Source organism: Hippoglossus hippoglossus, chromosome 17 (assembly GCF_009819705.1).
Source record: "Hippoglossus hippoglossus isolate fHipHip1 chromosome 17, fHipHip1.pri, whole genome shotgun sequence".
NCBI classification, from domain to species: domain Eukaryota; kingdom Metazoa; phylum Chordata; class Actinopteri; order Pleuronectiformes; family Pleuronectidae; genus Hippoglossus; species Hippoglossus hippoglossus.
In genome coordinates, this window is record NC_047167.1 from 21,225,626 (window position 1) to 21,250,306 (window position 24,681).

Sequence of the window (24,681 nt, forward strand, 5' to 3'; positions counted from 1 at the left end):
ATTGATCCTGGATCAGTGTGAAACACTGTGAAACACCTGATAAACACACACCTCTGTCTGCTTCACACGCCGTGCACCTCCTTTGCCTGCACCTCGTTCTCAATCCTCTTCTCCCGCTCGCTCACATGCACCTTCAGACGGAATTTTTTAAAAAGCAATCATTTAGAGGCGGCAGCACAAATATATGCCAAATCAATGAAAGGAGGCAAACAGAGGGAGATGAACCAAACTTTGCCCAGAGTGGTGCAAACAGAACCAAGGAGGCATTAGTTCCAGTCGAAACTTGAGAGGGAAACGTTCCCGGCGGTGCATCGGCTTCCAGCAACATGCCAATGAAATCCTGATGTGTAGTATTTACAGAAGCGCAAAATGTCCATTGGGGATTTCTGGTAAATAACATTGACTGATGACACATCCTAAGAGCCAGATTACCTGGAGAAGACACAGCTCACGCTGGCTGCTCAGCCTGGTGCCAGCAGGATTAGAAAGAAACCATGACAGAGGAGAATATATAAGGCAGAAGAATAGATTATTTTCTCCATCTTTTCCTCACCTTTATGGGAAAAAATTCAAGGAAGCAATTATCACAACGGCTGCCACTTTATCAGCCTGCACATTCCGGCTGCTTTCGGGTTTGTCTGCGAGCCACCGCGTCAGCTTCACTGCTCATTTTTTAAAGTCAAAGCGTCAGAGTCATGCCAAGTACAATGACAATATTTCCGGCTCTCTTCTTCATGCCCCTTTACGTCCTTGTAGCATTTTGATTTAATTGACTTTGATACTCAGTGCGGTACGTGTGTGTGTGTGTGTGTGTGTGTGTGTGTGTGTGTGTGTGTGTGTGTGTGTGTGTGTGTGTGTGTGTGTGTGTGTGTGTGTGTGTGTGTGTGTGTTTGTGTGTGAAGCTCTTTTCTCCATCGTTTTATTTCTTTAAAAAGGCAGAATGTCCTCACATGGTCCAATCCTTACTTGTGCATTTTGGGAAATACGCCTCTTTGTTGTCGTGCCGAGACAAAATTGGTAACAGGCTTGTGTCTGTGTATTAGATTTAAAGCCAGGCGGCGGGCGGCGGGCGGGGCGGGGGGGTTTATAGATGATCAGCTTTGTATAAAGACTGGAAAAAGGGAAAACACACAGAAGATTTGTTTTCATGTCCACAAAGCAAGGCGAGCTCTTTATGGTCTGTGTTCTGAGCCGAGCTAATCAGCCACTGGATGCGGCTGCACTTGACATGAGAGATGCATCAATCTTATTATCTGACAGGAAGTGATTCAGCATATTCATATGATTCAAAACCCCCCACTCGTTCGAGGTCTGTAGGCAGCAGGTGAACTCTGGAGGGAATCTATACAGTCAGATACATGATTTCACTCATCGTAGAATCAGAAGCACTTTACCATTATTAACAGAAGCACTTTAAATAATTTTTAAATGCCGTCTGCTGATGTATTTTTAAAATGTGTCTTTCGAATACATGTCTGTGTGATTTCATGTCTTTTTATCAGCTCTTTTTTATTCTGCCTCCATGTTCATTGTGTTAAATATGTATTTGAAAGTGATAATCAACTGATTCTGATTCCATTCGAGTCTTTAGCATGTGAGCGTCTGTATATTTTGCCAAAACAGCGAAACGTTGATTTATCTAACTGTCAATCTGTGTTTTGATTTTCTCAACAATCGCTTATCTGATCGTCTTGAAACTTGGCGGCTGTGATGCTGAGGACCAGAGGAAAGGAAGGTTTGTTTTTCGGAAATAAGGCACGAGCACAATTGACAGTGCACACACACCAGGGTTCACTTTTCTTACTCCATCACTATGACGTGGAAGGTGTTTTGCCGGGGTCCTAAGGAAGTGTTATGTCAAATGTGAGTTTATTTGGATAAAGCTGTTTTATCACAGGCCGAGAAATCAGTTGCGGAATTAAAACTAAAAAGACTGCATGTACGTTTTGACTGTCTCTGCCTTTTATTACAAATTAAGAGCTGTACCAGTTAAACGAACACGTCACTAACGTATGTGTGTTTGTTCTGTTTTATGTCGAGCTTATTGATTTTTTGTTTTCCTTGCTATCTTGAGGCGGAAGTTCAAATCTCCGAATCAAACACAAGATGTTCTTCATACATTGACTTCATTAACCCTCGGAAATAAATTAGGTTTTCTCTTTCACTTTGAATCCTCGGCGCGTGCGCGCACGTCTCTTTCTTCTCCGTGCGCCTTGTCGTCCATTACAAGTGATTATTTTAAGGAGACATGGAGAAGTGGAGTTCAGACGAAAAAAAGCCTTCTTTCAAGTGCCTGATTTTAAAAAAAAGTCTCTTGCGGCAGTCTTCGGGTCCTGTGATGGTTGTTGTTAATATATTCTCCAGAGAGCCTTCCCAGACACCAAGAAAAACTTTGACTGATGCGATGTGGATCAATAGTTTTTCAGAAAATGTCAAAAAACAACTCTCGCCGTGCATTTGGAGTAAACGCCTCGCACTGTGCTGTGAGCACTCATTGTCACTTTGTCTCTTCCTCCGTGAGGCTCAGCGCGGATCCTTCCATCAATATCAATGTTGGTTGGTTTTTTTTTGCGTTGCGCTCGCGTCGCTTAAGACTGTGTCAAAGTTTAACTCCATAAACTTTAGAAGTGGGCGTAGCGGGTCTTTTTAAATGAAATGATTCACAAGTTAAGAGTCATTTCCACCACAGGCAGAGGAGGAAGGAGGAGGAAGGAGGAGGAAGGAGGAGCAGGATCCTCGTGGAACATAGTTTATAAATCACCAGAGAGCCCATTACCTCGTTAAACTGTTCTGAGGGAAATCGCCTGTCTGATGTCTGCTGATATGCTTTTATAGAAAGGAAATATGACAAGTAAATAAAATTATAGGTGGACTGAGAGCAAATATATATTTCTTTTTTTTACTGGAGAGGAAATGTGTTTGAGTATTTGTACTGTGGGTCTTTTTTTACTGTCGGCACACTGTGGGTTCACTTCCCTGTAAACCACCGGTCTGGCCTCATGAAATAAACAGAATAAATGGAATAAACACGGCTTGAGAAGTATTTACCAGGGTCCTTGGACAAAAAAAGTGAAAGAAATAAGCAAAGTGTTCCGAGGCGGCGTCACAGGTGGAGACGTGATGTAGCTTCATGCTCAACAAGTCCAGGCAGGTTGAGCAGGACCGTTAAAGTAAGCAGCTGAATTTGCTTTTAACGCTTCACAACCTTGGTTTAGTTTGTGAATCGTTCCATAAATGTTTTGAGTGTGTTTTTTCCCCCAGCAACATAATTTTATGTTTTTATATATATTTTTTTTATCACAAGCAGTCGATCGAATCAGATATTCTTATTTATCCTTGTTTATCCAGCTGGAAGTGAATCAACTGAATATTCAGTGCCTCTGTCATATAATCGTTTCAGGGTGGAGGAAACGTTTTCTTGTGTCCACGTGTTGTAATATGTACATTTTTTATTCACTTGCTGTTTTTTGATTATGAGTATGTGCAACTTGGTGCAGCTTCATTGTTCAAACACACGAATGGACGCTACTATGGAGACTCTGGCTCCAAATAATACGTATCTGGGATATTTTGGCTTTATTTCTGGACCGTGGGAGGAAGAGGAGACACAACATCTATCTAGTTAAACTCTATGGTTGACAGGGAATGTAAGTTTTGTAATTGTCATATCAAGACCTGTTCAGATCAGTGTTGATGTCTTTAAAATGGTGCATCAACAGTCTGGGGGGGGGGGGGGGGGGGGGGGGTTTAAAAGTCCAGGTCCCCTCAGAGGCTGCAGCTCCAGTGACCAGACCCGGGATGTCTGCTGTGATGTAACCCAGACTTTTAAAACAGGATTTTATGAACTACTTCTAAGATTTACTCACTCTGATGTGGAGAGTCTCCTTGGAAGAAGCTCTCCACTGATGCACTGCATTAATACGAGATTCAGGCTCAGCCGAAAGCCAAATGTCTCTGTGATGCCCTCTTTTGTTTCCATTGCTTTGTTTTGTTTTCGTGTCTCGGTCTTTAACGTCCCTCGTGTTCGTCTCTTTGTCTCTCCTGCTCTCCCTCCGTCTCCTGGTAGTCTAGAATTAAATTAAGGTCCCATCTGTTTTCATGCTTTCCTACTTGTCTAATCTCTTCTATTAGCGGCACTGGCTCTTTTTTCTCTGCTCACCCATCCGTCGATCCATCCATCCGCCCCCACACAGTTCCTCCGGGGTATCTGTGGTTCCTTAAAAGGCTCTTAAAATAAATCACTGTATCTCAAATTAAAGGGAATTAAAAATGTATCAACATATCTTGAATTAGCTACAGATATGAGATAATTTGTTTTCGCAGCGTAATAACATGTTGTTTTGCTCTAAATGTTCACACTCAGATTAATACACGACAGGATTAGCGGGAAAAAAAAGCATTTCTGTCGTTGAATCCGTTTTTTTAATAAACACAACTGGGTTTTGTGTCCCTGAACAATTAACTTCCTGTTTTGCTTTGCATCTTTATCTTTGGCGAGTTACAGTTGCAGGACTCTCACATTTTGCTCCGCTCCACTGAAACCAGGGCTGGTTCTCTCAGTTATGTTTTTTTTTTTAATTTCTGTTCCATTTCCATGTAGCTTTAAAAAAAACAAAACAGGGTCTGTTCCTTCCACAGCTCAGTGTGTAGCCTCCAGAGCTGCGTCAAGCAGGGTCAAATTAAACTGGTACCAGTGGCTTCGGATGCCTGAACGATGATGAAAGTCATCTGGAGCTTTCGAACCTGCCGCACTGAATCGATGTGACCCTGCGATTATGCCAACGACATCAACATTTCATACATCGCAGCTTAGGCGCGGGTTTTTCCATCAGTTTTCACATTATTTGTGAGTAACAACTTTTGTATAAATCAAATCCAAGGCTTCTTTTCCTTTGCAACCTCACATCATTTTCACAAAATCCTTTCTCCCCTCTCTATACTGTGATATCTCTCACTCTGTCTTCACACTAAGTACAGCATCCTCTACATTCTCTCTATCTTCGTTTATAAGACGACGGCCCTGCATCCCCAACACAGATTATTTGTTTAAACAGGACTCAGGGTTTGGATTAACTCTAAACGAACACGTCTCTCTCTCTCACTCTTGAATCCACCACCTCTGATCTCGCCCTCGTAACGCGTGTGACTCTGCAGCGTGGCGCCCGTCACAGTGAGGAGCTGTCACTCATCATTCTCATCCTCTTCTTCTAGGTCTCATCACGCTGTTCGTCAATTCCTTGCTCCGCCCGCCACCTCCACCCATCCGTTTCTCTCAACTCTCCGACGCCCGGCTCACGCTGCGCAGTGTGGGAACGTACTGATTTTTCTCCCCCCCCCCCATCTCTTACCCCAGCCTCCCTCGCTCTTCAATCAACTTTCCCTTTCCATTCCTGTTGTGGTGTATCCTTCTCTCTCTCTCTCTCTCTCCGTGCTCCTTCCCCTCATCACTTCATGTCTTGCTGTCTTACCTCTGAAACACACTGTCTGCACTCCGCCGCCCGGGCCAACAGCGTAGACGACTTGCTGCTCTCTTTCAATCTATCTTTTGGATCAGTGAGGAATTGTTTTTGCTGCACCCGGCCTCACTTTTCAGGTCCCGCCAGCCTTTTGTTTTACTTTCTTAATCTATTCGTCTTCGTCCTTGTCGGTGAGACTTTGTTTTTTCTGTGTCTCGCCCCAAAAGCAGCAGAATGTTTTCACAAATTATTGAACATGAAGGTGAAGAAATCACCTCAAACAAAGACTTTTTGAGAAGAAGATGCTGCTTTCTCACAATCAACATTGGTGTTTATATAGATCACAATATTTACTTCACTTAGAATTTATGTTATCTTCATTGTTGGAAACATTTTGGATAAAGTTAGTCCACATAGGTCGAGTCTTATACGAAGAATTGACCTTTAAACAAGTAGTTTTTGATGCCTAAACTTAACAAACTTAATTAAGTGTCAGATCAGAAAACAAACGATCACACAGTTGTTTCTGGGGCTTTAGGTCAGAAAAAGTGTTCCAACTTCCAGCTTTTCTTTTGAAACTCTACTCAGGTTAAGTCATCAATGGGTCTTTCCTTCTTTCTCCATCTGCTCCCCTGTCCCCAAAACGCCGTGGTCTAATGTTTACCACTCCTCTCTCCCTCCCGCTCCCTCATCATCACTCTTCACCTTTCCTACATCAATCACTGCCTCCGTTCCTCCTCTGTCAAGAAAACAAGATCTTCATTTCTCCTCTCGTTCTCTCACCATCTGCTGCCCTTTGGAGGAGAAGACATGGAAGAAGGGAGGGATTCTGAGCTGCCTTCATCCTCCTCTCCCCTCTCTGTCTCTCATCTCTCTGCTTTCCAAAGTACAGCATCTGCTGTGCATGTTGGACCACTGCTGTGGGGAGTTGCAGCTCCCGCTCGCTCCCTCCTCCTACTTTCTCCCACTCCTCCTCGTCCTCCTCCACCACTCATCTCAATTCCCCCCAAATAGAGAGGTTGGACCTACAGTGTCATTGCAGAGAAGAGCCTCACTTTCTATCCCCCTCCTCTCTTTCTGTGGCTGAAGCTCCATCTGGAGTAAAACACTTGCTGATCTCTCCATTTGTCCTTTCCCACCTCACTCCCTCATTCTCTCTCTCGCCTTCCTCTGTCGTCCAAATTATCTGTTGCCAAAACGTTGGCGCTCTATCTGTCTCTGCTCTCGCCGTTTCTTAGCTCCGTCTCTGTATCGCTTCACTTCTGCTGTTAAGTGTTCAGTTATTGCACAAGGGAGTGTTTCTATCCCTCTCCTCGCCATTGTTTCCAATTCTCTAACGCTCCCGTCGCTCCGTCCTCCCGTCGGCACCGCTCTCCCCCCCGTTACGCTTCAAGTCTGTTGTGTGATGTCAGACTTTTTTCAAAGACCTGACATCACACACAAACATTTCAGCTCATCAGGCTTCAAGTTTTCCTTTAAAGTCATTTGACTTTTACTATTATTGTGTATTTTTGTCATCATGTTGAATCACAGCCAACATGTTCTTAACTTTATCCTCAATCTGGCCTCTGCTCCTTTTCACTCCTGACAATGTTTCGCACAAACCGCAAAAGTCAAAAGTAATCATTAGTACAAAAACTCCATATTTAAACTGTCAGTCCTGATTTACGGCGACAATCTTTTCCACGACTCTTCTTTTTCTCGTCCTTTTTACTTTTCAAAACACAGGTCGTGTTGTGTTTTGTTTGACGTCATTAAATTCTACAATAACAATTTTTGTAAATAATAAGCCTTTATTTTTAATCGAGTATTGAATTGTCCATGCTGACGCGCTGCAGCCTGTCAAACACTGAGGTTTGTTTTCATCGTCTGATTTCATTTGTTGCACGTTCGGCACCGTGCAGTATTACAATAACACGCTGTTTGCTATCTCAGTTCCCTCAGGTTTTTGTTTGGGCGATATTCTCCTGAACAAAGCTTTTGACTCAAATAATCAAAGTAATTACTTGTTCAGCAAAAGAGCAAACAAATCTTTATTGAAACCCTGAACTAACGTGCATGAAGAAATAAGTTCTGCAGGAAACGTAAATGCCTCTCAGATTTTATGTTGTTATCAACGCAGACTCTGTTTCTCTCTCTCAGCTCACGTGTCTTTGATTAATCTTTATCTGCATCGATATATGATATCAAACGTGTAAATGGATTTGAGAAGCATTCGTGGGAGATGGAATTATGACGCGACATCGCTTTCTATCCAGATGTTTAAAAGATATACATCTGTCTCTATGCATTCACGGCTGCCAAACTATTTCCGTAAGTGGTTTGTGGAAGTAGCCTCGGCCGTGATGACAGGGTTACACCGAAGTCAACCATCATTCTTCCTGTAGCTCGACAGGCTTTAGCGGAGCGGCTCTACACATATCAACATATAGAACGTGCACCAGGCTTTTTCCGACAGCCGGGGGATTGTCATGTATAAAGCTTTAGAATCTAAAATGTTTGTCGCTTACATATTATCCATAAATACAACTCATGCATGTGTTTATGTTAGTTAATGTATCTCTGTTATCCTCTAATTAATATAACTAAACCACATTAGAGACCAAGTTATTTTCCTCCTGGTGTTTTGGACAGATTGTAATCAGATGTGCGATGTGGTCGACAGGGATTCAGTGTAAACAGAAGTGCATCACTTGAATACTGACCGTGTTTAATTGGGGCCACAACAAATTAATTTTGAAAGTATGTGCAAACGCTTCACTGCCAACGCAAAAAGTTAACACTGATAATTCTATATCTATATCTGTAATGCACGGTCAACATATTTTAATGTGGTTTCCCTACACACACACACCCCCCCCCCCCCCTGCAAATTAAAGGTTCTGGTGGTTACGTGCAAGCCACTGGAAGCCGTCGGTTGAGGTTAGAGGAATTCAACACTGATTCGCAGCACGAAATGGAAAGCGTGGACTTTTTTCTACACCTGAAACAAACAACAATCTTTCTTTAAAAAAAACCCCCACAAATAATTGGTTTACGTAGCATAAACCAAACAACAAAACATTTCTCTGTTGTCAAATGCACTTAATCCACGGAGCTGCTCTACCCAGCCTCCTCTCTACAACATCTCTCGGGTGCAGGAATGTCACATTTCCTGGGGTGGGAAAATAATCTATGAGGCATTTACACTATTCTGCCTCCCAAAAAATATCTGGCAAAGTAAATTAGCGGGATTTGAAGTGTTATGTCGGAGATGGGGTTGCTTTTGTGACACTTTCATTGTTTCTCTTCCCCGTGTTCCCCACGTGTCGCTGCAGCCCTCCCTCCCTCTCACCTCTCTTCTCTCCAAAGTACAGGGTCTGCTGTGCCGTGTTGGACCACTGCAGGGAGGAGTTGTCGCTCTCGGCCACCCGGCAGGTCAGTGTCACCGTGCCCCCCACGGACACCGTCTCATCTGAGGTCACCGGCTGCAAGGGGTCGTCGTCTGGGTAGAAGGAGAGAGGGGGGGGGAGGGAACAAAAATCATCAAGACAGAGCGATGGAGAGGCAAAACAGACAAGTCACAGAGACGCTGCACCTATGTATGAAAACACAAGCAAAAAAACAGTCGCGCACACCAACACACAAATCAGATAAACGCACAAAAAGCATTACTCGCCTCGCTCCCTCTCTTTCTCTCTCTCCCAACCCCCCCACCCCCGCACCCATCTCTTTCTCTGCCTGTCAGATTATCTATATATCTCTATCTGTCTTTCTGAAAGCGCAGACACAATGTGCGTGCACACACAACACACAACACTCACACACACACACGGTCATGCTGTCAGGGGGACAAAAAAAAAAGCAGACAAATGGCTATCTGCTTGTTTGACTGCGAGGCCAATGTAAGAGTGATGAGTCAGTGGCGGCCCTGGTATCCAGAGACCGCACGACCTGAGGGACCAGCGAGAGATGAAGAGACGGCGACAGACACTGGCTCTTGACGGGTCAGAGAAACAACAAGAGCAATGTCTCATACCTCTAATGGTGTTCTAACCCTCTTTTGTCGATATCGGTGTCAGGTTTTTAACGCCGTGCATATGTATCCGCTGGTACAGAACAAGCCGGAATGGGACCGGCGTTATGGAAATGAGCAGGTCAGAAGGAAAGAGAAAGAGAATACAAATGACCCAGCATAATGAGGGGATTCTAAAGGCTGGAGCTGGAACTGGTGTGCCACAAAAACCACTGAACAGGGAACCGTCAGGGTGTGTATGAGTATTCAAATTGGCTCAAATTATGGTATTTAACGGCGCTCCCTTGATAACGGGTGAGGGTGCAGGCTAATTCTGCTCTTTGCATTCATGAGGGTGGCAGGCGACTGTGGGAATCAGAACAAGAGCTGGATACTAAAATGTACAGCCCCTCGTTAAGTAATGCCGAACATGGATTTCTTTTTCCCTGTACTAAGTTGCTGCGGCCTTGAGTGCCCCCAACAAAGCTTTGTGATCCCCTCTCTCTTCCTACTCGCATCGAAACGTGCCAGTGCTCGCTCAACCTAATCTCTGGAAAAACAAAAATATGGCATAATTGACGACAAGACCAAGCCAACGGAGGGAACATCTCATAAGAAGATGTGCCTCAAAGCGGTCTCCTCACCCCTGAAAAGATGCCACGTATAAATACTTTAATTGGAACCAAATTGTCAGGCGGGAGACAGGTTTATATTCGGCGTGGAGCGTTATCACATCCTTGCACCGGCGGAGGAATTGATTTTTTTTTTTTCTGCAGGAAGAACATCTGCTTAAGTGCGCTTCGGCGGAACTCCCATCAAGACATGGAAGAGGGGGGGACATGGGGAAAAGAAGAATGCAGCGGAGGAGGCGAGCAAACTAACTGCATGTAGCATCAAATACACACATTTGCGGTACATGAGCTCAGAGGAGCAGGCGGCAAATATGAGCGTTTCTGTCATCTGTGAGCCGGACGGCCGGTTCAGCATCTCAGCATACATCAGGTTTTATTAAAGAATAAAAGAAGTGGAGGGTGGTTCCTCTGCACTCAGAGGAATCAGAGCGATAGCGGCTCTTAAAAGGTGCAGCTGCCGCCTGCTAGTCGGATTCAAACAGCACTCTCAGAGCCCTTCGTGTCGGAGCAAGTCGCTCTCTGCGGTGTTTTACTGGAGCTCTGACCTTGTGGTTAGTTTATCTGAGCACCATGATGGCTGGGGGCTGAACGTGTGGTCAAGTGCACCACGGATTAGTGTCTCCTTTAATAGCATCTTGGGATAATTCTTGCGGCTGATCACAAGAGCTCCTCTACTTGGCATGAACACTTGGGGTGGACTGGCTGTCCCAGTGCATCGCTCGTCAAGCCACCGGCAATGAGCTCTGACAAGTTTGCCAAACTACACTTGTGTCTTTGGAGTCCTGGAGTTTCAGGATGAGAGCGAACCCGCGTTCATGGCTCTGTGTGAAACTATTTACATGAGTGATTAACAAGTTATTCCTGCTTTTTAAATGGACAAATCTTAAAGAATCTGTTTCTACAATGCCAAAAGCCATTTTTATATGCTTCGGAATCATAATGTTAATAGAATAAAATGTATTTGTAGAGCACTTTCCAGACATAAAGTCCAGCTGAAGGTAATTTACAAAAATAATAAATGATTATATATTATTTGTATTATTATAACATGATAAAAAAAGATAGTAAATTAAATAAAGTAGAAGCAAAGACACATAAAAGCAGATAGAGGCCAAATAAAACAATAAAACATGAGAAGTTTAATGAGTAAGTAAGAATAAAGTAAGATAAAAGTTAATTATCCTCTGAAACTACGGAATCTTAAATTATAAAACCACTACACTTATGTTCAGGCCTTATCAATTAATGCAAGCTCATAATTAAAGGTGGCTCTGACAGAATGAGATCTAAAAGTTTTTAACGATGATTTAACTTTACTCTGTATCATGGACCTAAAGCTCCATTAATGCCAAATCACGTTATGTTACACAGCGTAGGATCATGGCAGCAGCTTCGTTGGCCCCTATCAGTCAAATATTAATCGGATACATTTAATTTGATTTAGCTGCAGCAAGTGTGTGGGTGCAACTTAACTGCATCAGGATACTTGGTGCATCTCTTAGCAGCGTTTTTTAAAATCCACTCATTATACGATCAGATGGTCGCGGCTAACTGGGGCGTGCATCGAGATCGGTGCCAGAGATTAAACTACTTGAAGTGAAGATGAAAAGTTTTTGGGGAAGTTGATAAATTGCATGAAACGTCCTAACGTGGCGCGGGCAACACCTCGGCCGGTGCAAACCGGTTCAGACGAGCACAAACAAAGTCGCTCGCCGGTAGCGTGTGACCCCGATAAGCCTCAGATACAGATACAGCTGTTCTTCTTACCTTGAAGCTGCTTAAGAGCAAAGTTAAAGGGGGGGGGGGGGAATTAAGTTCAGCCAGAGTTTAAACAGTTAAGTCAGGATAAACGCCCGAGCTGCAAAAAATGAAAGGAGAGACCTATCTATCCTTCGCAGACGTTAAGTTAAACACTGTGGCTTGCTCTTCTTTCTTCTCGCCTCGCTCCCACTCCTCCACACCCCCCCTCAAGCTGTAAGCTCAAGGAAGACACGGGTATTTAAAGAAACACAATTTACACTTTCCCTCGCTGGCAACAAGGTAAAGGGGGGAACGCAGAGGTAGAAGGCTGACTGGGATATCAAGTCTGGGGAGCGAGGGAGGCAGAGGAGGAGGAGGAGGGAGAGAGATGGATAGATAAGGGTATGAATAGGAGGATGGGTGATAAACTGAGGTGGGAAACTGGGGGTGCACGCGGGTGTAAGTGTGTGTGTGTGAAGACAGGAAGGAGGGGAGAGAAGAAGCCAATGAGACAACAGAGGAAGTGTGAGGAGCTCGAGGGTTCTCCGAAGATGAGAGAAAGAAGCGCTTCAAACTTTTTCTGAATTAGAGAACAAGGCTTTCTGTCTCAGATCCATTTTAGAGCTGCGACCCGGGTGCGGCCCCACGATGCCGCCACAACAAATAATGCAACTGTTTCTGGGGGTAAACTGGTCAACGATAGGTTTAGTAAATAAGGCCGATTTAGAGACATCGATGTGTTTGTTAACCTGTCCTCCCTGCCGCCAGTCTTTATGCTAATCCAGGCTAACAGAGTCCCGACACCAGCTTGGTACAAAACACACAGACATGAGATTGATAATCGATGCTCTCGAGAAGAAAGTAAACATATTGAACTATTCCTTTAATAAACATCGCTTCCCCTCCATTCTGCCAGTTCCTGAAAAGACTGAGAGATTCAAACAACCTTGGCCAACTCCATGTTCACCCCCTCTCCGTCCTTCTTCTTCCATCTGTCTCCCTCCATCTTTTACCCCCACTCCTCCTCTCCATCTGCCCCTATGTCCTCCTCGGTTTCCTCCCGTCCTCCCTCACCTCTTTGCCCTTCTGTCGAGCCCCCTCCCCCTCCTCCCCCTCCTCCCCCACCTACCTTATTGACAATAAAGTCATTCACTTCTTCCCATCCTCAATTCCTATGTTTCCTTCTCTTCTTGTTCTCCCAGGGAGGCTTTACAGTGTTTGTGCTAATTAGCACGGGTTAATGAACTTTATTTACTGTGCCACAAGTGTGTGTGTGTGTGTGTGTGTGTGTGTGCATGTGTGTGTGCACCTTCTGCATGTAGGTCTGGGCTGAGTCTGTGTGTGTGTGCATAATGAGATTATGATCCTCATGTTCATGCATCTCTTAGTGTGTGTGTGTGTGTGCGACTCTTAAGAAGCTTCTTAGCGATGCTCATGTTTTGTTTGCGTGCAACTGTTTGCACTCAAGTGCAGTTGTATTTGTTTTTCCTGGGAGGATGTTGTGTGTGTGTGTGTGTGTGTGGGGGGGGGGGGGGTGAGGAGTGGGTATCAGTGTGATTTATGAGATGATTTTTATCTGCATGTGGTTGAGGCTATGTGTGTGTGTCTGTGTGTGTCTGTCTGTGTGTGTGTGTGTGTGTGTGTGTGTGTGTGTGTGTGTGTGTGTGTGTGTGTGTGTGTGTGTGTGTGTCGCTGCACAGAGAGCGGTGCTGTGGTGTGTGACAGGCAGAGCCATGTGTCATGGTGCTGCTACACACTGGACGAGAAACTCTGCCAAAAGTGTGCAGTTTTATATGGCATGGTATGATACAAGCCATTACACACACACACACACACACACACACACACACACACACACACACACACACACACACACACACACACACACACACACACACACACACACACACACACACACACACACACACACACACACACAGAGGCATCCACTCGCACAGGCGGCAAGCAAGCTGACATGCATCGTGCACAGGAACGCACACACACACACACACAGAAGGACAATACACATTTGTGAAACACAAACAACAGAAAGACATAAATACTTGAAAAATATGATTAAAAATACATTATACAGTTGGACACATGAAGAAAAAACATGCACAAACACATGCTTTTTCAAAAAGTGCACAAAGGACACATTCGCACATACTGTGTGTATATATATATATTTATATATATTTATATATATACAGAGCATCCTCCCCCACACATCTATCTTTGCCCAGCTGTCCCCGTCCACCACCCCTCCCCCAGTGTATATGTGTGTGTGTGTATGTGGAAGTATATACATATATATGCGTGTATGCCCCTCTGCCCAACTCCACCCTCCACACGCTCCCTCCTCCCTCACCCCCCTCCTTCTCTCCTTCTCTCCATCCCTTGCTCCCCTCCATCCTCGGCCTAGTTAGAATGAAAAGATGCAAATTCAAACTGTTCACTTGATCATTTGTCCAGTGAATGAAAGAGAACGACAAAACATCTGCATTGTAAAACAAGTCGTTTCTCCCGGCAGCGCCCTCGTCTCCACCGCGAGACAAAGGCTCCCCCAGCCTGTGAAGTGCGGAGCCAAGCGGGTGAAGCAAAGAAAGCCTTTGTTTTCCGCCTGATTTTTCGTGGCTTTGCAGCCTTTAATAAAGTACCGCTGCTGCGATCCTCGTTCTGTTGTCCTGCCGTTGTCGTGTTTGGGCGCCGAACAAATTTCTCACAATCTCCGAGGGGTGTGGGTGGGTGGAGAAGAGAGGGAGGAGGGGGGGAGGGGGGGAGACGATAGGGCTGTGTATTTGGGATTTACGCACCCCCCCCGCCTGCCGTCTTAGCACAAACAAACTCCTTAGCCCTCTGTATATCCTCAGCCCGCCTTTTTTTTATTTGGGGGCTGATGGTTTGTGGGAGATTTTGGGGAGGCCAAACACAGCCCCCGCCCTTCCCCATCAAGTGCCTCCTCCCACCACCTCCAGCAGCACATACCCTGCTCCCCCCCCCCCCCCCCAAAACCTCCCTGAGCTGCCTGTCAAACATAGTTAGCTCCAAGCTCAGACGATCCCCCTCCACCAGCTGGATGCCCCCCACACACAAACACACACACCACCACCACCACCACCACCACCACCACCATCACAGCCCCGCAGTGTGTCTGCAGCAGCGTTGAGGCGCCAAGCCGGCCGCCCCACCCTGCCACTGGAACAGCGCTATGAGAAAGAAAAGAGTGTGGGGTGAGAGATGGGGGAGAGGAGGGGAGAGGAGGCGAGGGGAGAGGAGGCGAGGGGAGAGGAGGCGACGGGTTCAGTTTGATGAAAAGGGCAGAAGCATCTCTGCTGACAAAAGAAAATAGAATAATGATTTGACAGGAAAGAAAATGACAGAGGGAGTTGGGGTTGGTGGAAGAGGGAGAGATAGACAGAAACATGGGGGGGGGGGAAATAACAGAGGGGCAGTGAGAGAAAGAGGAAAAGAGAGAGAGAGAGAGCGAGAGGTGAGCGAAGGACGTGGCAGAAATAAGCATATATAGATAGATGAGAGCAATGAGGGGAGATGACAGGGTGACTTAGAACGGGGACAGAAAGGAGTGGAAACGCAGAAAAAACAATGGGAGCGTGATGGAGGGAAGTAGAGCAGAATAGAGAGAGAAAGTCAAAAAGGAGACAGTGGGATGGAGAGAGAACAGAATGATGGAACTGTGGCAGACGTAGTGAGGTGGAGAGAAAAGGCCACAGGAGCAGAGATTCAGGGGAAGGTCTGGATTTGTATTTGTTCTCAGTACAGTAAGAATGCTGAGACAGTTATCGGCCCCTGTAATCACGTATCATTTACTTTTACTTTACGTGTATATATAGTCCAAGCTAGTTATTAATGTTTAACAACTCGCCAGTCAAATCAAGTTCTTTCAAATTAAAGGTCTTCTAAAGTTTCCTTGCTGACCTGCAGCAAAGGGAAACATCTACAACCTCATCGCACGTACGAGCCGTGATTACAAACGAGGCGAGGTGACTGCTCCGGGGCCCTGAACCTGCGAGAGCCTCCAATTCACTCAGTGTCAATTAGGTTTCAACACTGTTCAGTTGCTGCCGATGCCACAAATTAGCACCACTCAGGTAAAGCACTATATTAAGGTAAGATATTGGAAGGTTCTGCTGCCCACGATTTATGTGGACGAGGAGGTTTTGTGTCCTGAACATTGTGACGTGGACAGTTTGGGTGCAACATGTCCGACGTGTCCCAAATCTTTCCAGAACCTGTACCATCCAAACTGCTTCGGTGATATTGTTCACTTTCTGGCAGCTGTACCGACTAAACCTATAAATTAACCAATTGGGCACAGACAGAGAAACATAACCTGGCATCAACAGGACAATTCACAATTGACGATTCCATCTAGAACAGGCTGCAGCATGGAGTAGTTTGTCTTTGAGAGAAAATATTGGTTTAATGCTGTCTTTAAAGTGGACTTATCAGTCCTCTCCACAGCAGCGGCAGCAGCAGCCATCTTGATTGGAGCTCCCATTGGTCGGTCATCGTCCTGAACCTGCCCCACTGTAGATCAGTCGTTATGATCGGCCCGACCTCGTTCAAATTCGATTGGAACTCATCCCGAATGTGAGCGGAGCCAGACCCGAATGACCGTGAGCTCACTGATTGGTCTGATTCACCGGGGGGGGTCAGAGACACAGACAGAGATGCTTTTTGATTTAAATGAAGAGGGATTTGCTGGAGCAGCAAACACAGTTCAAAGAGGCTCTGGCACCAGAAATGATCACTTAATGAGGCAAAAAAACAAAAAACATACTTTATCTGTCCATCTGCACGCGCACACACACACACACACACACACACACACACACACACACACACACACACACAGAGGAAGATAAAGAGAGTGCAATCTTTAATGTCTTGGCAAATGCACTGACTGCCCCTGCCAATAGGCCACTTAAAGAAATGAGTAGTCAATTACCAGAAGTTTGCCCTTTTGACTAAGATCACTAGATCCATTATGGGAACCTCAGAATCTGCTCTCTCTCTCTCTTTAGTTCACTTTCTCTCTCTCTCTCTCTCTCCCTCCCTCCCTTTCACTCCATATAGACAACACCCATATTTCAGAACAGCAATAACAAGAAAGCTGCGAGGACTTTCTGATCTGCTCTGGGAAATAAAAGTGTGTCAGAATAGCTCACACACACACACACACTCACACACACACACACACACACACACACACACACACACACACACACACACACACACACACACACACACACACAGACCAATTGTATATGAGAATGAAATGAATGTGCACTTTGAGTGATGACTTAATGTCACAGTTTGTCTTTCAGTGGAATCACATTATGACATTACTGCTTCACCAGGTTCTGTTATCTAGATTAATGAGTCTGAACAAACTGTGATTAAAAACCAAAATTAATGAGCAAAGATTTTTTTTGTTTAACATGCTTAAAGAGATTTGTTTGATGTGAAACACGAGGGGGGTGGGGGGGGGGGGCACAGCTCAATGCACCATACTTCACTTTGCATATCATGACACTGCATTCCAGATGTATGAGGACAATGGTGTGTGTTTTGATTTGAAGCTGTTTCTTCTTCGCTCTCACTAAGTTAAATGCTGCGACATACGATGAAATTCGAAAGCAATAGAGTGTTTTTTCAAACGTGGCACTATAATTCCGAGAGTGCCATTTTCTATCTGAGCCCGTCCACAAAGTGAGGTCAAGTTCTTGGACTTCACTTTGTAACCGACATCAGTGCTCGACATCTCTAATGCTCTTGTGGCTGAATGGGAGGAAGTGTCTGCAGCCGGGTTTCAGGATCCTGTGGAAAGTGTTTCCACAGAAGTGGACGCTGTTAAAGCAGCAGATCGCAGCCCGTGAGATCAACAACTACATACTGAGGAAGGTTGGCTGCAGTATATGGCCATGTACCCACCCACCTTCTCCATGTTAGGGGATGGGACATGGGCCAACCTAAATATTCAAGTTAACTTTTCTCCAAGATTGTTTCTATCGTTTTATGTAGTTCTTATCAGACTAATGTATGTTGAAGTGTTCATTTTTCAGGACCTCGATACCAACGGCTCCATCCCCTGATTGCTTCGATGCAGATTTCAAGATGGATGCTGGATATGTTTCCTTCATTTTGGGAGGGGAAAGGCGTTCTCCATCTTTATATACATTCTATGATATGATATGTTGTTTTTACTACGAAGTTCTCAACTCTAAAGAAAAGCCCAAAGAAAAACCACATAAACATATATGCAGCAACACACAGAGGCGAGCACCTTCCAGCTGCACAAACACTACGACACACACACACACACACACACACACACTCTCTCTTACACACTTATCCACCCATGAAACCTCCCGATAACAGCGAGGACTTATACACCAGGCGCAGGAAGAATAGGGCTCCTGATGCCCTGGGAAAGGCCAAGATTAGAAAAAGGGGAATAGTCCTAAAGAGAGCGGCTGAGGAGGCTGATGGAAGAGAGCGAGCGAGGGACATATAGAAGGAGAGAGAGAGAGAGAGAGAGAGAGAGAGAGAGAGAGAGAGAGAGAGAGAGAGCGAGAGAGGGCTGAGCCAGAGAGCCAGGGGTGACGAGGGAAGATATGCTTCAAATTAAATCATTTGAAACAAAAGGGGATTGTTGCCAGGCAACCAAGCCTGAACAGGGTTACCAGGGCAACCGAGGTGACCCGAAGCTTGACCTAAGAAATGCAGTTGCCCTTGTCATCCGAACGGCACAAGAACGCACAACCGCACATGCAGACAGACATAAACACACACCTGCACCTCCACCCCTCTGCCTCTCTCTCTCTCTGCCTCTATTGCTTTCAAGGTCCATCCGCCAAACACGAACAGACAGCAGGTTTCATCTGTTATATATGGAACACGACTGAAATGTCATCCCGTGGCACAAGCAGAAAACAGGGCCTTCAATCAAACGGGGGGGGGGGGTTTGAAAATCGAGAGAGGGGACGAGGTTAGGCCGCTAATGGATGACGTTGGCCAAAATCAACAGCTCGTGAAGCACAACACATAAACTGTCCAATGTCCAAGATGAGCTTGTAGGAATAGATAAATAGAGCAATATTTTTTCTTGGGAGTTTTGGCAGCACTGTCAGTACACAAACACAGTTTGAGATAATGGATGGATCCCACATTCTCCAGCAGTGGGGGAAAGGCTGCACACATCCAACACACGACGAGAGAGGTTTCACATCAAGAGCATTATGTGTGAATACCATGGCAAGACCGTTTAGAATAAGAAAGTCTGAAACTGATAACATCGAAACGCCTGCACGATAAAGCAATGAAAAGAATTACTGCAATACACTGTATGTTGTTTGGGCTCTTTATATTTTTGTGAATTAATGGCAGATCATTTAGTTATTTTGGGGACGTGCTGTCTTACATGAGACATTCATTGCACCTGCATCCGTCCTGGTGAAGGATCCCTCACTTGTAACTCTCCCTGACGTTTCTGCATATATTCCCCTGTTAAAAGTTTTCTTCCTCACGGGAGTCGAGGGTTAAGGGCAGAGGGTCTCACACTTATGTCACCGATTATTAAACCCTATGAGGCAAATTGGAATCTGTGAATATCGGCCGTACAAATAGAATTTGATTTGATTTGACAGATAATAAGGAGAGAGAGAGATAAAGAGCTGGGGAATGACGTGCAAATAACTTTCCTTTCTAGATTTTAACGAGGACATCGTGGTTCAGGGTCAGCATCTTAATCTGATTTCGACATGTTGGACTAATGACCTCATCACCACACTGTTATAAAATGACCTTAAGTGTCTCCCTGGATTCCTGCACTGATATAAAAACAAATTTCTTGTCACTTGATTGATCAACACACACACACACACACACGGACGCAATTCAACAACGATAAGATAAAAGTGGAGGAATCATTTAAAACTGTTAATTAAGGACGGAAACCTTGTTCAGACAGATTTTTGTACACATGGCGATAAGCAAACAAAGCAGACTCGCAGTACAACAGTATCTGGAACGCTTCCCCCCCCCCCCCCCCCACACACACACACACACACACACACACACACACACACACACACACACACACACACACACCTTTCCAAAGTTAAATCTGAGGGGGCCGTGTCTGACAACTTTTCTCAAATAAACTATTCAGCAAGGTACACAGCAGAAAGCGAGTGGGCAGCGTTTGAACACTCTCTTCTTCTCTTCACTTTTCTCACAATGTCTTGCATCAGTTTTTCGTGATGACAAACAAGTGCAACACCACGGACGCCCTTGAGCAGAGACTGTCCGAAAGTGACGCCGTTATCCCCACTTGTGCGACTCACTGGGACTACAAAGGCCTGAGAAAGACACGGCGCTCTTGAAGACGAGGGAGGCGGCGTGATGCAACGAGGAGACGACTGTTTGACCCACCTCTGAGTGCGGACATTCAGAAACACTTCTACCTTTAGACGGGGGTTCGTTTCAAGTGAAAAGCCTCTGTTCATGAGAGCAGCTTTTATAATTTCAGTCAGCCTCCATTCCAAACCTCTGTGGGTGCAGATTCGATCAGAAACCCTGTGAAAGCACTTCAGAAATCAGCCGAGCATTCAGCGGTTTGACGTTTTCTTCCCCGCGCATTTGGGAAAAATTATTACGAACCTGTCCTGAAATCCCTCACACGACAAACTGTGATACTAGCGGGGTGAGTACTACTGAAGTCAGTTTCTTTGGTATCATGTCAACTCTCCTGTCAGGCTGCTTCCACTTGAAATCACAAATCCGCACTTGATGTGTAATCGTTGCCGAGTTACAAGAAACTGGATGTTCGACTGGATGTTTGTTTTTTTGTTTGTCTCAGGTAGACCTTCCTTTTTTTATTGTCTCCCTGTGTCTCGGCAACATGACATGAAAGGACAACGGAGTGAGTGTGTGTTACTGTGTGTGTGTGTGTGTGTGTGTGTGTGTGTGTGTGTGTGTGTGTGTGTGTGTGTGTGTGTGTGTGTGTAAGTGTGTGTCCCATAACTGGAAGTAGTGATGTCACTGTACTGGAACATTTCTACCTTGTTTCCAGGCATGTTTCTTTTCTCCAGGGACCACTTGGGAAAATGTGTTTGTCCTTCAGTGTGTACCAAGTTGTGTGTGTGTGTGTGTGTGTGTGTGTGTGTGTGTGTGTGGCCATGTGCACCCCCCCCCCCCCCTCCTCTTCTCCCATCATGTCTGAAGGAATGTGTGTATGCCTTGTAAAGAGGTACGCGCACTAATGAACGCAACCTTTCAGATGGCCCCCACGGTTTGTCACTCCCAATCAAGACAATGGAGATCAATGGACGAGCAGGGCGAGGGAAGGGAAGATGAAGAAGATGAGGGAGAGGATGGGGGGGGTGGGGGGAGGGCGCACTTTTTTCGCTTTCAACAATGGCAGCAAAAAAAAAACAAGACAGTGAAACAATAGCGGGCTGGACAGTGGCGGTTTTATCGGCGTTGCACGCTGAGTGGCAGGGAGACCCCGGACTTCACCAGGTCGCCGCTCACAGGCTAATTGACTAATTAGGGTCACTCCACATGGGCCTAACTGTCATGGTCGCCGGCGTCCCAGAATTGGCGCGGCCTGTGACTATTCGGTGACCCACTTGACATGAGGGATGAAATACACGGGCAGGGCATCGTGTGTGATGGCACTCACACGCAGGAGCCAGCACAGCAGCATTTCCATATTTACTCCTCACGTCATGAACATGCGATTAAAGATTAGAACGTCTTATTTATCCAGATTGATCATTTCTACTGATTTAATAACAGGGACATTAAACCATGTATTATTTTTTCTTGCCTATAAATGTGAGCTGAACAGTGCACTCCTACTCTCACACTATAAATGCATACCATAATACGAGGCTGTGATATTACAGTAAACAGGTGTGTAAAGAATCAGCTTGAAACATAAGAGAAACCACCAGACAACCTATCATCATCGTTTGTACCTTCAGAGAAAGTCCCGTTTAATTCCCTGATGTAACTGACATCCATTCGCCACTGGATACTGTATAATGTGTTCAGGCTATGTGTTAATTCGTCTGAATTCATCACAGCTCAGTATTTCCATGGAAATTTTATTCCTGTCACGGTGGAAAAAGCCTCTGAAACATCACTTAGAGCATTACCGAACACTAAAAGTAATTTTCAGAACCCGCGGAACTCGGCGCGGCTCCCTGAGATCGGTTGACCCATTACTCTGATTCAATGGGAGCCGTAGCCTGAGATGTATGAGGCCTTCAAATGGAAAAGAAAAATTATTCTAGGAAACACAAAACACAACAATTAATGTAATCAATGTGAAAAGAGAGAAACGCTCTTGCAGGTATTTCAGGCTGCAGCCGAGGGCGGTGAGGACGTCATTTAAACAGCCGCATAACGACCTTATATCTGGTATAAAAAGGGAAATAACAGTAAGATATATCATCCACTTCCTGATGTGAGCTATAAATCTGTATCATAAGTGTCAAGCTAAAACGCTGGGTAAACACCGAGCATCCCACACTACGTCTTCACGTACGCAGGCGTGGACGCATGATGGATGAACACAAGACACGGGCAGATGTGTGTGCACTGTACCATCAATGTCATTTGAAAAACTCATGTCAGCCAATCTAAAACTGTCAGAAAGTATGAAAAACAGCCCAATTTGGCAGATTTACCACGACGGAGCTTTAACTACTGTATATCTGATGGGTCCTAAAAGGTTTCCTTCACATTATCTTTCCTTTTCAGGCCTGAACGTGACCTTATTTTGCGCCTGGCACCGTTGCTATGGAGGTCGGCCACTTACACGAGGATATTTAAGTCATATAATCTTAAATATACACGTATATCTACACGTGTTGTAATGTCTCTATCTAGAAAGGGATTGTTCGGTAGGAATTGTTGGATTTGGTGTCTGATGTCTGGTCTCTACGGAGACAGAGACATCATGTGGGATAGCAACGCATCTTAAATTCATCACACACACAAGTGCGTTAATCACACAGACAGATTTTTGTAGCACGTCTAACCTGTTTTTCCGAGGTGTCTGTTTTCCATGTTCATCGTTCACCCTTTCAAAAAAAGAAAAGTTTGGCCCCCGTTGATTGGTTATTATCATATTGAAATTAAATTCATCAAACATTTATGCGTTTTTTTCCATCATGAACCTTCAGCTCTCCAGCTTCGATGCTCCATCTCATGGATTCTGAACTCTCCTGCATGTTTCTATAGGTGTTTTACTTTGGATAAGATCTCAGAGGCCAAATAATCCACATCACTCAGCAAGCCCGACAGCATCTGTATTCATGTATCTATTATTTTCTGATCTGATGCCCTCATCAGCAGGAGGGCATCATTTGTCTGTGCCTCCCAAAACTGTTTCTCTGCCGGAAAATTAATCTGTTTCATGATGTGACAACTCTCATTTTGGAATTGGAATCGACTTGGTTTTCTCAACACAAGTCATTTGGTTTGTGTTAAAATTACCACTTTGAAAATTGGTTAGGCGAACGTAGTTGTCACGGTTACAACAATAAATGTGTAGTTAAGGTTTGGGAACAATTATGGTCCCGGTGAAAAGAAAAGCCACACTGACTGGTGGTGGCAATCAGGAAACAGTGGTCGTACACGTGTCCGAGTCCGAAACCAAACAGCCGGACGTCCTCCTGTGGACACTATAATCACAACGCCTCATTCCAGCCTTCGCTCTCATTCAAATTACTACAAGGACTTTGTCACTGGGACGTTTTTGTGGGCATCTCAGGTCACAACTGTAAGATTTCAAGGTTAAAGGTTTCTACGCCAAAACAAAAGCTTGAGGATCCGTTCAACATAAAAATATTTCTCACTTATCACTTTCGGTATCTCGTGGTTTGTCATTGTTCCAGTTTTCATATATCCTCTTTAAAATGTCAGCCACGTTCCCTATTTCATTCGAAACTGACTGAAATATGTCATTATTCAGAAAAGACACATTGACGCAGATGTTTTCAAATAACTTCTCAACGCTGTGAGGCCTGAAAATGAAGGTGAAGGAAAACTAAATGCCAACACAAGAGCAAATAGAACGGAAGAGCAAACCTCCGCCAAGCCACTTATCTCGCCATGTTAAAGAAAGGGATGAAAAATATACATTTGCGACAAAATGTATTATCATACAGCGGCTGAAAATTGCCTACACTCCTATGAAACCACATTTAAATGCACTAGATCCAGATCTTTCATTTAATTTGATCCGCACCATCAGTTCTCTTTATGTGTCCAATTTCTTTCATTAAAGATCCATGTATTATTCACTGGGATGTCAAAAAATGCACCTCTCGCAATATTAATGAAAGATTTAAAAGTAATTCAAAAAATTCCCCTTTGTCCTGACGTCTGCTAAAATGTTATGGATTCTTTATTATCACGTGTCACGTCCATTCAACCAAGTTTCGTGGAAATCCACCGAGTAGTGTTTGCGTAATCCTGCCGATAAACAAACGGACACGGGGGGGGGGGGGGGGGGGGGGGACACAAGGTAATAAAACCAAGTATATGCATGTTTGGTAATTTAGTTGAACTGTCCCTTTGAAATACTTTCACACACTAGTCATAATACATACTCGTGCATACGATACACACGATATATATAATAAGTGCGTGCAGTGCGAGCCTGGATGCGGAGCCTGTAGTTCTCTGGGCTGAGCGACTGCGCGGCGGCGGCACATTACCATGATATACTTATGCTCTCCATTCACAACACTCAGTCATGACGCTGAATCTTATTTAATGTCACGAGCCACATTTGCCTGGAGTGGAGCGCTACAAG

At 44.9% G+C, this 24,681-nt stretch overlaps 1 protein-coding gene across 2 annotated transcripts in view; it reads right to left on the reverse strand.

Annotated features, from left to right (window-relative positions):
• Positions 1-24,681, reverse strand: part of cadm3 (cell adhesion molecule 3) — an 81,006-nt gene that overhangs the window by 36,524 nt on the left and 19,801 nt on the right. For both annotated transcript variants that reach the window (XM_034614002.1, XM_034614001.1), the window contains exon 3: positions 8,791-8,940. In XM_034614002.1, the coding sequence (XP_034469893.1) occupies positions 8,791-8,940 (150 nt within the window). The remainder of the gene's footprint in view (positions 1-8,790; positions 8,941-24,681) is intronic.